Source organism: Mesocricetus auratus, unplaced genomic scaffold (assembly GCF_017639785.1).
Source record: "Mesocricetus auratus isolate SY011 unplaced genomic scaffold, BCM_Maur_2.0 Super-Scaffold_100007, whole genome shotgun sequence".
NCBI lineage: Eukaryota > Metazoa > Chordata > Mammalia > Rodentia > Cricetidae > Mesocricetus > Mesocricetus auratus.
Window position 1 is genome coordinate 62,304,744 of NW_024429191.1, and position 16,978 is coordinate 62,321,721.

The 16,978-nt window shown below is 44.3% G+C and overlaps 1 protein-coding gene across 11 annotated transcripts in view; it reads left to right on the top strand.

The window, feature by feature from the left end:
• The window catches only part of Synrg (synergin gamma), an 89,735-nt gene that overhangs the window by 56,672 nt on the left and 16,085 nt on the right, over positions 1–16,978 (top strand). For 7 of the 11 annotated variants that reach the window (XM_040749353.1, XM_040749362.1, XM_040749355.1 and 4 more), the window contains 5 exons: positions 5,375–5,818; positions 8,997–9,160; positions 10,118–10,171; positions 10,867–10,963; positions 14,246–14,394. In XM_040749353.1, coding sequence (XP_040605287.1) covers positions 5,375–5,818; positions 8,997–9,160; positions 10,118–10,171; positions 10,867–10,963; positions 14,246–14,394 — 908 coding nt within the window. The remainder of the gene's footprint in view (positions 1–5,374; positions 5,819–8,996; positions 9,161–10,117; positions 10,172–10,866; positions 10,964–14,245; positions 14,395–16,978) is intronic. The other 4 variants (XM_040749357.1, XM_040749364.1, XM_040749356.1 and 1 more) reach the window with 2 other exon arrangements.

Here is a 16,978-nt window from a genome sequence, read left to right on the forward strand (position 1 = left end):
GGATTAAAAGTGTGCACCACCACCACCTGGTGATGATTTTTATTTATATCACTTCTACTTTGTTTGAGTCAAGGTCTCACTATGCTGCCTAGGCTGATTTTGAACTCCTGAGTTTAAGTTACCCCTGCTGCCTCAGCTTCCAGAGTAGTTAAGACTACAGGTACATGTCATCATGCCCAGTTATTTTTACTTATGTACATTTTATTTATTGCATGCTAAACAAGTGCTCTACACTTGAGGTACACTCTCAGCCAAAATCACTTTGTCTTTCTAATGAGTGGCTTCTGCTTGGTTCTGTCATTTGAGGACTTTGGATAACTTGTTTGGGAAATGTCAGAGAGCATATACCCTGGAGGCTCTGCCCCCTAAGTCTGCTCGCTCCCTTTTGGTAGTCAGAAAGCCTTCATTGTAATTGCCATCTTTTGTGCTCATTTGGTATCATTTTGATGGGATTTCTATTATTTTGTACTATTTTTAATTATGTGTGTGTGGGGGGGGGGGTGCTTGAGTGCAGGAGCTGCGGAGACCAGAGGTATTGGGTCCCCTATAGTTGGAGTTACAGGCCGTTGTGAGGTGCCTGGCATGGCTGCTGGGTCCTCTGGTAGAGCAGTAAGTACATGCTCTTAACCTCTGAGCCCTGTTTCCAGCCTGGGATTTCCCTGACTGGCCTTGGACGGTCTTACTGTCTCTTGCCTTCTCTCCTCCTCTTGAGTTTAGTACTCTCGTGCTTGCTGCTTTTCTTCATTGAACTTAAAGCATTGACATAGAAACCTGAAGATGCCTACAGTGTGGACACAATGTAAACCATAACATCACAGGAGTCAGTGTAAACATGCAGAGTAGGAAGTTGCTGCACAGATTAGAAAACACAGGAAGGCCATCAAACAGCAATGTTTTGTAGCCTGTTGCTTGGTGAAGTCATTTTACCTGTTCTCTACCACAATGCCTATCAGGATGCTTGAGACTTAACAAGACATAGTCAGTCCAAGCCTTGCAGTTAGTGGAGAATATTCTCTAAGGCAGAATTGGACCCAAAATGGGGAGAATTGGAAATACACAAATATTTCATGGTTTGTGTTGATAAATGAAGGCTGGGTTAACTCAGCACTAGATGTTAGAAGTTGTTTCCTCTTTGGGCCAGCAAACGTTTCTACTGCTGTGCAGAACACTGAAGAATGGTGGAATTCTACATGTAATTTTTTTTCTTTCTCTAAAAGCCTGAGCATATGCCCACAGCTTTAGAAAACATCCACAGGGGTGGGTCTCACCTTCAGTGTCCTGTGTTGGTGACTTGCATGCCTGGGGATACCCTGTTTTCATGTACAACATGCATTCAAAGTGGATTTGAATAGAGGTTATGGAATAGCCTGATGGTGTTAGCTGCCTGTAGGAGAAAAGGCTGTGTCTTGACTTGATCATGATGAGTAGGTTGAACTGTTTATTCTCTTGCCCTTTGTCATAGCGAATTTCTGGTTGCAAACAAATCCATGTGTGAAAGCACACAGTTTGGCTTATTACCTGAGGCCGCTTGCTGCTCTGTCTCGCACCACCCAGCAGCAGAAGAATTGGAGATGCTCTTCTTTTATTGCAGTCATTACACATTTTCTTTTTTTTCTCTTATAATTTTAAAAATTCAGCTACAAAATTGCGAAGCCATCTCTAGTCACTTTCGTGCTTATAACATTCGATATCATTTTTCCCAGACAGGGCTCCTGTTCTTTATGCTGGAGGCCTTGCTCATTATTTTTAAGATCTTTATACAATAATACGTAGAACCAGGTTGCTAGGCAAATAGGGAGCTGCTAACATGAAAAAAAAAGTTGTTCTTTACCTTCAATCAAATTATGTACCAATGTTTTCTTAGAAAATGGTTTACCAGTATTCACTATACCAAAAAAAGCACACTCCGTATTTATAGTGTATATGGATGCTAACCTCAGGGATGGGTATTATGTAACTGTCATCTTTTTGGCTGTTATGTAATGCCAGTTTAGTGCTTATGTGTTGGAATTAATTACTTTTTAGTAAATTGCTTTTCATCCACTGGCAGCCAGTAAACAAGCAAAAGTAAAAACATTCCATTTCAAAGGTTGCATTTAGTGAGTAACTCATAGTATGTTTACACACACACATATATCAACATATCAAACATCTCCTTTTAAGTCTTTCATTTGGTTTTTCATTTAGTTATTTGATCACCTCAATGAGTAGCTCCGGGAAGTGAAATGTTCTATGATTTCATTGAAGATCTTTGTAGTTTTAAAGTCTTGTGAGCTCTTTAGCTAAGGTAATCCTTATTGCTTACAATGCCTTTTACCTGATGTGAGTCATTCTTGATTAAAAAAAAAAAAGGCTTGCTTTCCTGTTGTATAATTAGGCAAAAAGGTCTTTTTTATTGCCATAGCAACTTGGCTGCAGTGTTTGAGCCAAAGCCAGAGCTGTCATTCCATAAATTTATCTTTGATCTGAAAAAAAAATCACTATTTTTTAGCAGATAAGATACTGGAAGCAGTTTCTGATATGGTTTCCCCAAAGGGCCTTCTGGAAGGGTCTAATAATAAATGTATCTGTGTGGTAAAGCATTCTGCTGAATGCACCCCTGACAAATGAGTCTTGTGTTTGCTGGAATCTTCCTCCAGGTTGAATGACACCTCATTTGAGACTGCACGTCTAGATCTAGGCAGACCCTCTACCCAGAAGGGAAGTACTGCAGTGAGGGACTAAGAAAGTGCTTTGTCCAACAGCTTGCTTCATTCATTCTAAACTATAAACGTGCTGCCCAAATCACTTTCCTTCTTATTAAGTAAGCCACATGTGAAGGGTGCGGTTTGCACTGCAGAATTTTAAAGTATTCCATCATTTAGCAAAGGAGAGTTGCTTTTTTACTGGTTGACTACCTAGCATTTTTGGGGGGGCGGGGGTTTCAAGACAGGGTTTCTCTGTGGCTTTGGAGGCTGTCCTGGAACTAGCTCTTGTAGACCAGGCTGTTCTCGAACTTACAGAGATCCACCTGCCTCTGCCTCCCGCTGGGACTAAAGACACCACTGCCTGGCAACTATCTAGCATTTTTATTATTAATTTAATGCTCTTATCAGAGCATAGGGAGATGTGTGGAATGATGGTGGGAGAGCTGTGGAAGTGTCCAGAACCTCGTACCTATTCGAAACTATATGCTATTGCTCTGAAAGGAGGGAAAATGACCAGTGCCATTCACCCATTGACTTAGTTATGAAAATCTGGTCACAGAACTTTGCATTCCTTGTGAGTTGTGTGTAGCTATCAGTGTGGTTGGCCTTCTCATCTCAAATACAGTAGTGAGAGGAGCTTCTTTCAGCAGGGTACTAGGGCAGGCTAGAGACGGCTTCCCTGGTGTTGCTTTTTGAAAACTAGCTGCAAAGCTAAGCCTCGAATCTAGCTACTGGAGAGGCTGAGGCAGGAGGATTTTGAGTTCAAGGCCAGCCTAAGCAGGTTAATAAGAGCCTGTTTCAACAGAGTTGAAAACAGAGAGCTGGAGATGTGGGTCAGTGACCACTGCCTGCTGTACCAGATCCCTGGTCCAATTTCCTTAGTGTAGAAGAAGGCAGAAAACGAGCGGAACAGGTTTTCCTAACAAATCACTGAGATAGTGAGCTGCCTTTTTATTTTCACCCTGGAAGGACTCGTACTGTTCCGTGTGTTGCCCTCCAGGCACTGAGCAGCCTTCCACACACGTCATCACAGCCGATTGTCCTCAAAACCCTTCTAGCACATAGACTCACCTCCACGTCACAGATGAGCAGACCAGGCTTCAAAGGAGTACACGTGGGAGCTAAGACTAAGATGGGAGGGCTTGCCAGGAGTTCACGGCCAGGCCAAACTAGAAGGCTGGTGCCCATGCTAACGAAGGAAGTGGGTGGCAGAGTCTAACTCTGATCTTCCCAGACTGAAAAGCTGCATTCGTTCTGCTGCTGTCTCATTCATTCATTCATTCATTCATTCATTCATTCATTCATAGACCAGGCTGGCCTTGGAGATCCGCCTGCCTCTGCCTCCCACGCGCTAGGATCAAAGGTGTGCGCCACCACTCCAGCTTACTTACTTAAATGTAGACGAAGAAGAGAGTGAGTCTTCTAGCCTAGCACACCTTCCTCTTACTTCTTCCACTTCTCAGTGAGTTTGAGGAAGGAGATGCATTACTGAAGCAGAAACAGCCCACAAGGACCTCGGGCTTTTCATTTGCTGGTCTGGAACTCAAAGAGATCCACCTGCTTCTGCTTCCTGGAATTAAAGGTGTGTGCCACCACACCCAGGCCCTCCATTCTATTTTTTTTTTAGGACTAAAGTAATTCAGGTTGATTTTATTTTTCTCACAATCCATCCCAGCAATAGGATATCCAAACTGACCAAAATTAAAATGAGGTAAGTGACTTCTTGATTCAAATCCTATACGTGTCTTTGCCTGACACAGAAATTTCTAGTAACTTATTAAAAGTTAGATGAGAAGGGTTTTACTTTTTGTTTTGAGAAACTGGATTTTTGGTTTGTCACATTGCCAATAGCTATGCTTAAGAGGAACACTGTCCAACATGGTCCAGAGAAAAAGGGACAAGGTTTGAGTACGGAATACGTAAGTATGCCTTCAAACTAAAAATGAATAATCACTAAATGACCGCAGTCTTCTTATCAGTGTGGGCATGGCTATATAACCTGTCTTTGTAGTAAATTTTTACATATGACAGAAAGGATTTGTTTTTTTGTCTCTTTGTAGACCTGGCTGTCCTGCAACTCTGTGTAGACTGGGCTGGCCTCAAACTCATAGAGATCTGCCTCTCAAATGCTAAGATTGAAGGTGTGTGCCACCATGCCCACCTAAAAAGATTCTTTAAAATCAAACATAAATGCTAGCTGAAAATGAATGTGGTTCTCCTTTAGTTTTTTTTTTTTTTGGTTTTTTTTTTTTGTTTTTTTTTTTTTGGTTTTTCGAGACAGGGTTTCTCTGTGGCTTTGGAAGCTGTCCTGGAACTCGCTTGGTAGTCCAGGCTGGTCTCGAACTCACAGAGATCCACCTGCCTCTGCCTCCCGAGTGCTGGGATTAAAGGCGTGCGCCACCAACGCCCGGCGGTCCAACTCCTTTAGTTTTAGTACAAGCTTTGACTATAGTTCCTGCAGCATGGCGTGGGACTACTGAAATGGTCTAGGCATTTTGCCTAACTTAGGAGCTTGCCTCTAACCGTGAGGCCACCCTTCCCTTTCAGACGTAGAGGACTTAGAATGCGACGCTTTCAGAAGCTATGGTAGCATTCTGCAGTGAGCACATTTAGAAACTGTGTGAGTGGCCGGCCAGACAGGGGTGATGCATCTCAGGGTAGAAATCTCTCTCCATTTGTCCCCTCAGCAGGAAGTGGGTACTTCTCGGCCACCCCAGATCTTCTAAAGAAAGAGGCCTCATTTGGCAGTTCTGAGAACATCACCATGTCATCTCTCTCCAAAGGAACGGCCTTGGCAAGCGAGGATGCTCTCCCGGAGACTCCCTTCCCAGCCTTCGCCAGCTTTAAAGACATGATGCCTCAGACCACTGAGCAGAAAGAGTACGAAAGTGGGGACTACCAGGACCTGCCCACAGTGGAACGGAGCCAAGAGACCACAAGTCCAAGTCCAGCTTCCAGTGTTGCCTCTCACGAAACTCCCAAAGAGTGTGCAGATGACTTTGGAGAATTTCAAAGTGAAAAGCCCAAAATCAGCAAGTTTGACTTTTTAGTAGCCAATTCACAAAGCAAAATGAAGTCCAGCGAAGAAATGATCAAAAGTGAGCTGGCAACCTTTGACCTTTCTGTTCAAGGTAAGATTTTCTTCCTGTGGTGTTATTCCACTGAGGTGTTACACATTCTTTCCTGAGGATAAAATGGTGATTTTTAAAACCAGGCATGGTGATGTGTAGGTGGAAGTTTCTGTCCTGCCTGGTCCTACAGCCGTTTAGTCCCAAACAAACATACTGAGGACTATATTAATTATAAACTGTTTGGCCGATGGCTCAGGCTTCTTAATGGCTAGCTTTCTTAATTATTAACTCATAGCTATTAATCTATGTATTTCCACGAGATCTCGGCTTACCAGTGATGCCCAGGTCCCTTTCTTCCTCTGCAGCTACATGGCGACTCTGTCCCGCAACTCACACTTTTCCTTTTCCCAGAATTCTCCTAGTCTGGTAGCCCCCACCTATACTTCCTGCTGGCTACAGTGATGCATGTCTGTAGCCCTAGCGTTCAAGATGCTGAGGCAGGAGGATCATGAGTTTTAGATCAGCTGGTTATAGAACAAGCTTCAGGCCAACTTAGGCTACATAGTAGATACTATCTCAAAAACTAACAAATAATTTCAAAGAAAAAGTAAAATGGTGATTCTTTGTTTAGCAGGAAATAGATGTTCCAACCTCTAAGACTGGAGTTTCCCTGGAGCTCAAGTCAGTTTCCTGTCCCTCACAGCTGCTTACTGAAGAAAGACCAAGTAGAACGTGTGTCTTTCTTCACTCTCTAGTTTGCTTACAAGTGTGCTGTATGCCAACCGTGGTGGTGAATGCTTTAATTCCAGCACTAGGGAGCTGAGACAGAACTATCTGTGTGAGTTAAGGCCAACCTGGTCTACATAGCCAGTTCTAGGACTATATAGAGAGACCCTGACTCAAAAAAAAAAAAAGTGTGCTATCTAAAATAGCTGAAGAAGTGAATTTGATCATTTTGGGGGCAAGTTAGCTCTGCTCTTGTTCCCCAAGTTGAGTATAGCTATGGGTCTTTATTCAACCTACAGATCTGGGGGTTTTATTTGTTATCATTGTTGTTGTTTTGTTTTGTTTTTTGACAGAGGGTCTCATGTAGCCCAGGTTGGCCCCAAACTCACTGTGTAATAGAGAATGATCTTGAGCATCTGATCCTCCTGCCTCAACCTCCCAAGTACTCCTAAGTTCTGGTGTGCACCACCATGCCTGGCACTGAATGCATATTTATTTAAGTATATGTGTGGGCACACGTGCCAGGCATGCGCAGGAGGGCAGAGGACAACTTTTAAAAGTCTGTTTTCTCCCTCTGTCATGTGAGTCCTGGCCATCCAACTCTAGTTGTCAGGCTTAGCAGCAAGAATCTTTATTTTCTGAGCCACTGTGCCCATGAATGCATTTTTAATGGTCTCTTTGGGCCGATGGCTCAGTGCTTAAGAGTGTGTACAGCAAAGGACCCTGAGTTCAGTTCCTACTGCCCACGTCAGGCACAACTGCCTGTAACTCTAATTTCAAGGAGGATCCTACAAAAAAAAGGGGAGGAAAAAAATAAAGGAGGCTCCCATACCTCTGGCTTTCATGTGCACATGTACTACATACACAATTATTTTAAAGTAAAATAAGGGTGCTGGTGGAGAGGTGGCTCAGTAGTTAAAAGTATTTGTTCTTGCAGATGACCTGGGTTTGATTCTTGATTTCCAGCATCCATATGGTGGTTCACAACCATTCACAGTTCCAATTGATCCAATGCCTTGACTTCTGGGGATGCCAAGCATGCATGTAGTGTACATATGTACACACAGGCAAAACACTCACACATAAAATAAAATGAATAAATCTAGTAAAAACACTTTAATAAATTAAATATTTTTAAGATTTATTTATTTGTTTATGTATTTAATGTAATGAGTGCTCTATCTGCATGTATGCCTTTATGCCAAAAGAGGGCATCATATCCTACTATAGATGGTTGTGAGCCACCATGTGGTTGCTGGGAATTAAACTCAGGTCCTCTGGAAGAACAGTCAGTGCTCTTAACTGAGCCATCTCTCCAATCAAAATTAAATATTTTTCTAAAAGCTACCTGGGGCTGAATAAATGAATCAATGGTTAAGAACATGCCCTGTGTCAGTCATGGTGGTACACTCCTTTAATCCCAGTACTCGAATCTCTGTGAGTTCAAGGCCAACCTGATCTGCAGAAGGAAGTTTCAGGTCAGGCTCCAAAGCCACACAGAGAAACCGTGTCTCAAAAAACAAACCCAAACAAACAAAAATTTTTATAGCTGAACCTGACAGCACATCCTTTAATCCTAGCACTCCAGAGGCACTCTGTGAGTTTGAGGCCAGCCTAGTCTACACAGTGAATTCCAGGACAGTCGGGGTTACATTGTGAGACCCTGTCTCAGAACAAACAAACAAAAAGAACATGCAGTGCTCTTGCAAGGGACTTGAGTTTGGTTCCCAGAACCCACATCTGGCAGCTCACAACTACCTATAACTCTAGTTCCAGGGAATTTGATACCTTTGGCCTCTGTGGGCACCTGCACTCCTATACTCATAACCAAACATATAGCACACATACATAATTAAAATTCACAAAGATCGGCACCTTTAAAAAAGGTTTAAAACTGATCCTTGAAACCTGAAGTAATAACAAACATTTTAAAATTGTATTTCTCAATCTGGATTTCTGGTTTTTCTTGCAAAGCTGTAATATCTGGCAGTGGAAGGCCTGCATTCCCAATTCTTAACAGTCAGCCGGAACTGAACAGCAACACACCCCAGAGGTGGAGAGGTATCTCCCAGTTAGTCAGAGTCTCTGCCATCTTTCTCCAAATCCTCTGCTTCATTACTAACCGCACATCCTGTCTCTGGAGCTCTGGATCTACAGGAGAATGCCAGTCTTCAAGCAGGGAGGTGCAAGCCTACAGCCAATGATAGGAAGGGTCTTATGGCTCCTAGGCACCCATATTTAGAAAGGCACTTGGCATCTAGACACTGGTGATTCAGACCTTAGGGTTATGTAGTGTAGTGATAGATCAGAGAGGAGTAATGGAAGAAACCAGAGGAAGGCTCCAAGCACAAGAGATCAAAACTCAAAGAACTTCCCAGACAGACCGAATGAAGACTGTGTTTCAAATGCCTCCTGATGTGACCTCCTGTAAGACGGTCACATTAACAAGCAGGCCCCTGCTTGAGCCAGGTTGAGTAGCGGAACCTTTGTACCTACTGTTCCCTCCGCCCAGGATCACACAAGAGGAGCTTAAGCCTTGGGGATAAAGAAATAAGTCGGTCCTCTCCTTCTCCCGCCCTGGAGCAGCCTTTCAGAGACCGTTCTAACACCCTGAGTGAGAAGACGGCGCTGCCCGTTATCCGAGACAAGTACAAAGACCTGACTGGTGAGGTGGAGGTAAGCTGGGCAGCTTCCTGGGAGAGCACCCCAGGAAAGAATGTTTTTCCACTTTCCCAAGGAAGAAGGAGGGGAGGGATGAGGAGGAGACGCTGTATACCAGGTAGCAAATAGATCATTAGACGTGGAGGCTGGTAGCGTTAGCCCAGGATGAAAATGTATCCTATGTATGACAGCCATAAAAGTCATGGCTAAAGCTGAAAGTGTTCATGGGACTTTGCAAGGAGAGAAGCATTTAAAAAAAAAACTTTTCCAAAACTTACACTTTATCATCCTACTGAATTTTAAAACATCAACATAGAGGAGAGGAAAAATGTTTTGAACCTTCTGTTTCTGTTTGTAGTACCTTAATTCCATCCCTGTCCCTTGTGATACATGCAAGTGTATCCACACATACACATGCACACACAGTAGTGAACTATAGAATGGAAAGCTGGGGCTGGAGAGATGGCTCAGCCATTAAAGGCTAGGTTCACAACCAAAAATATAAGAATGGAAAGCTGTAGTTTTATTCTGTGTTGGGGGGTTGTTTTGAGACAGTCTCATATAGCCCTGGTTGACCTAAAACTCTCTATGTTGACCAGGCTGGCCTTAAACTCAGTGATCCTGCTTCAGTCCCCCAAGTGCTAGGATTTTGGGGGTACACCCCCACACCTAACTAAAACTATAGGATGGCAGAAGCTCATATAGTAGGTACCTCCATGGTGAGTAGCTGGATAGAAGCTTACACTGTTACTGACTGGAACAAATGAGGCACATTTACACAGAGAGGCTGCTGTAAAATAAGTCCTCCAAGTCCCTATTTCTTGTCTCTTAGTGGATTTTGGGTGATAACTGTCTTTTGCAAGCATGCTTTCGATAGAAGGGAGTCATCCAAGCCCTTTGTATTGAGAGGAGTCACGAACAGAAGACCCTAAACCCACCTGTTGAACTCAGTTCCTTTTATAAAACCCACAGGAAAATGAGAGATACGCGTATGAGTGGCAGAGATGCCTGGGGAGCGCCCTGGATGTGAGTATGTCACTTCTGTGAATCTGAGCACTCTCTTGCAGTTTTGTCTCCTCCTGGTTCTTTTGAATGAATGCAGGCAAACATGGGGGATGCCTTACTTCCATCACCATGCACAGCACAGAAATCATGCATGGCCCTCAGAGAGATGGCTCAGTGGTTCAGAGCACTGGCTGCTCCTCCAGAGAACCTGGGTTCATTTCCTGGCTTCCACATGGTGGCTCACAACCATCTGTAACTCCAGTTGCAGGGGATCCAACACCCTCACACAGACATGCATGCAGACAAAACACCAATGTACATAAGATGAAACTAAATAAACTTAAAAAGAAAAGAAAACCATGCATCCTTCAAGTTTACAGCAGTAGACACTGGCTCATTTGTCAGCTGTCCCCTATGTTTGTCACTGTATTTAAGAAGTAGCAAAGTGGTATCATTGTCTCTGGCCTACATAGAGGTAATGTTTTAACTAAAGACCCTATTTCTCTCCCCCACCCCCATCCCTCTCTCCCTCCCACAGGAGTGAAGGATGATTTCTTCAAAGTTAAAATTGAATTCTTAGGTTTGTCTCTGCATAGGCACTTGTACAAGCCTGTTGGGCACAGATTTTCACACTGGTTGGGTTTTCTACTAATGGGAAATTGATTTGCAGTGACCTTTCTTAGTTATATGAGATATTGTGATTTCATTTCTTGTAGGTCATTAAGAAGGCAAATGACACCTTAAATGGCATTAGCAGCAGTGCTGTTTGCATGGAAGTTATCCAGTCAGCCCAAGGCATGGAATATCTCCTAGGTATGTTCTTTGGTATTTCACATAATCAAACCATGCCATGTTATGTTAGCATCAGTGTTCACTAACTCTACTTTATATAGCTTCACAAGCAGCTGCATTCACAGGCAAAACGTGGACATCATGGGCAGCAGCTATTTTACTTCAGTCTCTGTAGTGTGTGTGTGTCAATATAAACTTTATCTGTAGGGGCTGAAGAAATGGCTCAGTGGTTAAAGTGTCTACTGCTTTTACAGAGGACCAGTTCCCCACACCCATGTTGCTTGTCTCAGAACCGCCTGTAAATCCAGCTCCAGGGGACCCAACACACTTTTCTGGCCTGCACCAGACCCTGCACAGACATGGCATACATTCACACAGATTTACACACGTACACCTGAGTAATAACTAACATCTTAAACCAGCAACAGATATATATAATTCATTTATTTTATCAGCAAACCTTAACTAGTAAGACATTTTAAGTGTCGTCATTTTATGGGTGTCAGCTCCTCCTGCTCTCTATGCATTCTTCCTCTCTGTCCCTTAGTGACAGAAGCAGATCCCGTATCTTCCTGGCTGTCTTCAGCTGTTTACATCGAACTTGAAGCCCCAGTCTGATCCAGGGTTCCTCCCTCCGCAAGCTCAGGCCTCCCTGTGACCTGGGCCACAAGCACAGGAGACCTTCCCTCACCTGTCTGCTTTGTCAGTAAAGCTTTCATTCCCCTTTCTCAAAATCCCATCTCTTCTCCTTCGCCCTATAACCTTGAATATCTTACAGTCCTTTCTGTTTACACTACCTCCCTTCACTAGGGCGAGCCTCTAAGAGGGCAGAATGGGGGCTAGTTTTGTTCATCCCCACACCCCTGACCTCTGTCTTAGTGACTGGCACAGAGAGCATGCTAGTGAAGGGTGGAGGGCTGGTCATCTTGACTCCTGTACCAGCCTCTTGCTCTCAGGCATAGTTCTCTCCTCAGCTGGCTGACTCCCACTGCCCCCAAGGAATGGTGCCTTTCCTTCTAGGGGCTTTCCTAGTATATCCATGGAAGGGTCTATTGGAACAGCCCTTACTTTTTATGGTGGACAGCCATTCCTGCCCTTCCTTTGGAGAAGAGGAGGAAAAGCCTTGGTGTTGTGTGAAGTGATGAGGCCTGGAATTCTCTAGGGTTCACTAACAAAGTCTGGAGTGTATGCCTGTTGCCTGCCCTTAGGATAAGGAAGAACTTGGTACCTCCCTCCTTGCTTAAGAATCCAGCCTCTTAGGGCTGTAGAGATGGCTCAGCAGTTAAGAGCACTGGCTGGCCGGGCGTTGGTGGCGCACGCCTTTAATCCCAGCACTCGGGAGGCAGAGGCAGGCGGATCTCTGTGAGTTCGAGGCCAGCCTGGTCTACAAAGTGAGTTCCAGGACAGCCTCCAAAGCTACAGAGAAACCCTGTCTCAAAAAACCAAAAAAAAAAAAAAAAAAAAAAAAAAAGAGCACTGGCTGTCCTTCCAGAGGATCCAGGTTCAATTCTCAGTACCCACATGACAGCTCACAGATGTCTGTTACTCTAGTTCCAGGTGATCTGGCAGGCAAAACACTAAAAAAAAAAAAAAAAAAAAAGAATTCAGCTTCTGCCAGGCATGGTGGCGTACACCTTTAGTCCCAGCATTTGGGAGGCAGAGGTAGGCAGATCTCTGTGAGTTTAAGGCCAGGCTGGTCTCTACAAAGTAGGTCCCAGGATAGCCAGAGCAAAAAAGAGAAAAATAATTCAACCTCATCAGAGACCACAGGAATAGAACAGTCCTGACCAGGCTCCTGCCCATAATCCCAGCACTAAGGATGCTAAGGCAGGAGGATTGCTACTAGCTGAAGGCCAATGGGTTACATAGTGAATTCCAGACCATCTGGAATTCCCAAAGTCAGTGCACTTGCTACCAAGCCTGATGATCGGAGTTTAATCACAAGACCGACATGGTGGAAGGAGAGAACCAATTCATGCACCTTGTCCTCTGACCTCCAGACTGGCACAGATACCTCGCCACTCCCCCTCCCATATGCAAATACGTAAATGTATTTTTGTTTTATTTAATTTGGTTTTTCTTTTTTTGTTTTGTTTTGGTTTTTTGTTTTTTTATTTGTTTGTTTTTCCAGGCAAGGTTTCTCTGTGTTGTTTTGGAGCCTGTCCTGGAACTTGCTCTATAGACCATGCTAGCCTCAAACTCACAGATAATCTGTCTGCCTCTGCTTCCAGAGTGCTGGGATTAAAGGCGTGTGACACCACTGACCTGCTGTTTTTTGGCTTTTGTTTTTAAAGCTTGAAGATTCAGCGTGGATTACTCTGTGATAACATTAACATTTAGATTCTTTAAAGCTTTATTTCCATTTTCAGTCAGTTAATGGGATTTCTCTGGTTCAACCAAAAACTCAAAGAAATCTGAACTAAAAGCTTAGTATCTCACACAATGTCTTCTGCTCACAAAACACAATTATAAGCATTGTACAGTGTTCATGTGTTTCATCCTCTCGCCTATCCTCTGAGGAGTTGCTGTTAAAGTGTTAATGAGGCACACGGAGGTTCATAACTTGCCCTGAGATACATGGCTGCTGAGAGATGGGGCAGGGATTTGAGCTCACAGTGCATCGCTGTGGAGTTCATGTTCATACTTAAAAGCCTCCAGCAGCATTGGGCAGCACAGTGGTCTGGTGATGGCCACAGTGAAGGCCTGAGGATGTGTCTAGTGACCATCCTAGAATGAGGAGGTGCTCAGACCTCTTCTTGTTGAGACAGTTGGGCCTGACTGAAGACCACAGGAACAAAACCATCTGGCTGATCAAGGAGGCTCACACCTTGTGGTGTTTGAGCAGAATGGCCCCCATAGACTCATAGGTTTGAATACTTGGTTCCCAGTTTGTGGAACTGTTCAGGAAGGATTAGGAGGTGTGGCCTTGATGTAAGGGATGTGTTGGGTGTGGGTGGTTGGGTATGGGAGGTGCTTTTGGGCTTCAAAAAACTCCTGCCATTGCCAGTATGTTCTCTGCCTCCAGCTTGCAGTTTGAGACATGAGCTCTCAGTTCCTGCTGCCATGCCTCCATTCTGCAATTATAGAATGTAGATAGATTCTAAGCCCAATTAAATACCTTTTTTCAAGTCGCCTTGGACATGGTGTTTTATCACAACAACAGGAAAGCAACCAGTACATGCCTGTACTCACAGACCCGTCTCCACACAGTTGTGTTCCTCCTAGTCAGTCATCAGCAAGCTGCAGCTCTGCTTTGTCCTGCCTGCTTTTCCCATACCCAACTCTCTCCTCTCTCCCTGTCAGGCGTCGTGGAAGTGTACCGAGTAACCAGGCGTGTGGAGCTGGGGATAAAAGCCACTGCTGTGTGTAGTGAGAAACTCCAGCAGCTGCTGAAGGACATTGATAAAGTGTGGAACAACCTGATGGGCTTCATGTCACTTGCCACACTCACGGTAAGCCTGTGCAGCAGCTGCTTCTCTTTCAGAGCCTGTCTTGGGGCAGATAATATATTCTTAGGATGCACCTATTGGAGGATGAGTGTGCCAGCTGGACTGCGTTATGTTGCTGGAGGTCTGAGATAGCAGCCCCAGACTGGCTTTGGAGTTCCAAGGCCACTGGAGCTTGGGAAAGTTTTCCACCTTGGCAAAATAGAAGTGTACAACAAGATCCTTATCTGTAGTTGTTCATTTGTCTGTGTGTGTGTGTGTGTGTGTGTGTGTGTGTGTGTGTGTGTGTGTGTATGGAGAGAGAGAGAGAGAGAGAGAGAGAGAGAGAGAGAGAGAGAGAGAGAGAGAGAGAGAGAGAGGTAGAGAGACTGGGTGTGACCTTGCCACAATGTGTGTGTGGGAATCAGAGGACAACTGTAGATATCGGTTCTTACTTTCTACCTTGCATGAGACAGGGTCTCTATTGTCAGCCTCTGTGCACACTAGACTGGGTGACCCACAAGCTTCCGGAGGGGATATAGACATTGGCCTTACCACCTCCTGCTTTATATAGGCTCTGGGAAATTGAATTCATGTCCTCAAGCACTTTGCTCACTGAACTATCACTCAACACCAGTCTTTCTTGATTCTTACGAATGTAAGTTTTACAAAAGCAATGATTTGAATTATCCCTTTGCACTTAACTGATTTATACCCCATAGTGTTCTTTAGAGAGCTGTGTGGTAGACCATCATGTTGTTGTCCTACAGGCCACTCGCCACTGTTATTACTTTTCTTGGATTCATTTTTTCCATGATATGAATAGCTCTGCTCTAGATAAACAGATGACTAGCTCCCCTCTCTGTATTACAGTCTCTCAAAGTGGAGAAGGCCAAAGTGTGTGTACATGCATGAATGCAGCCTGCGGGGCTGCTGCAACACTTTCCAGGTAGCACTTAAGGCCTTGCTCTATTCCAAATGATAACTTACTGGTACTGTTCCTCTCCTCTATAAGCTAGTCACTTCTTTGGACCATTTCAGCATTCTTTTGATAGAATACAGCCGTTAACATGTTTCTATTCATAATATATATCCTAATAAACGTATCAGTTTGTTTCCTGCTTTTATTATTCTCTCTTCTCACCGTTCACTGTTTAAATGGTCAAACCCATTCAGTTAGTCCCTGATGTAGTCCCGTGTTCACAGCAGACAGAACTGGAAGCATGCTGCCACTCCTCCAGTTAACTAGTGACCCTCTGAGAGGGTTGCAGCTCTGCAGGAGGGAGGAGTTCCTAGTGTCCTTGGCTGACAGCCCAGTGATAGCCAGCTGTCCCATTGTGTCCTAAACAACAGATCTCACTGTTGTTCCGTTGCTTCTAGTTTTACTTTATTAAGTTCTTAGCGAGATTAAATGAGGGGCTGGAGGGATGGCTTCTCAGAGCTGCACTGCTCGTTTGTTTGGATTTTGTTTTTTCTTTGGTGGTGCTCGGGCTGGACCTCAAGACTCAGGAAGGCTAGAGGAGTTACTGTACTGCTGCTGAGCCATACACCCCTACCTAGTTCTTCTCTTTTTTTCAAAAGCCTCCATCTGCCATTGCCAAGATGTTCTGTGTAAACTGTAAATCTGGTTGTGTCAATTAAATTTCATTTAAAATCCTTCAGTGGCTGGGCATGGTGGTGTATACCTTTAGTTCCAGCAGAGGCAGGTGGATCTCTGTGAGTTGGAGGCCAGCCTGGGCTACAAATTGAGTTCCAAGACAGTCAGGACTACACAGAGATACCTTGTCTCAAAAAAACAGATAAAAGCAAAAACAAACAAACAATATATTACTGGAGCAGGCCTCCATGGTCTCCAGGACCTCAACCAAACTTCTTAGTTCAGCAGAGAGCTTTCCTCTTACTGAACTAGGCAGCTTTCCCTCTGAGCTCTGCATGGTTTTTCCAGAAGGCATTCCCAATGCCCTTTAGTCTGAATCAAAGGCCCTTCCTGCCTGAGTGTCTTTAGTCCATTTCTCTCAAACATCCATAGTGCATACCTCATTAGTTACTTTTCTTGTTACAACAAAATACCTCATTGAAGCAATTTGAAGAAGGTTTTTGTTGGCTTCCAGTTCATGGTGCGTGGTGTTGTGAGCAATTCTAGCTGTGGTGAGAGCTCCAGACAGCTGATCTCATTGTGTTGGTAGACAGGCAATGAAATGGTGATCTGTGGGTGCTGGTTCTCCCCCTTTCCATCTCTTTGTTCCAACTGAGTCCCATGGTTCACTGTGTTCACAGCATAAAAATAAACTTGATAGTCGAGAGGAGTTTGCTGGCAAGAGGACTAGAATGGATTTTTTTGTGTTCACCTTCTGGGCTCCATGTGAGCCCAGCACTTCAGATGCAGCCCTGTAAAAGCCGAGTGCATCCGAGGGCTCTCGCATCCATGGTCATTGTTTTGCTGATGCTACTTCTGAGCAAACTTGTCCAGTTGTTCCAAATGTCTAGTCACGAAAAGAAGCCAGCAAAGTGCAGAGCATTGTCCCTTGTCAATGAGAAAAACTGGAAACCGCCTGAAAGCTCTAATCTGGAGTTAGTGAAATAACCGGTGTGGCCCCTCATATGAGGTGCT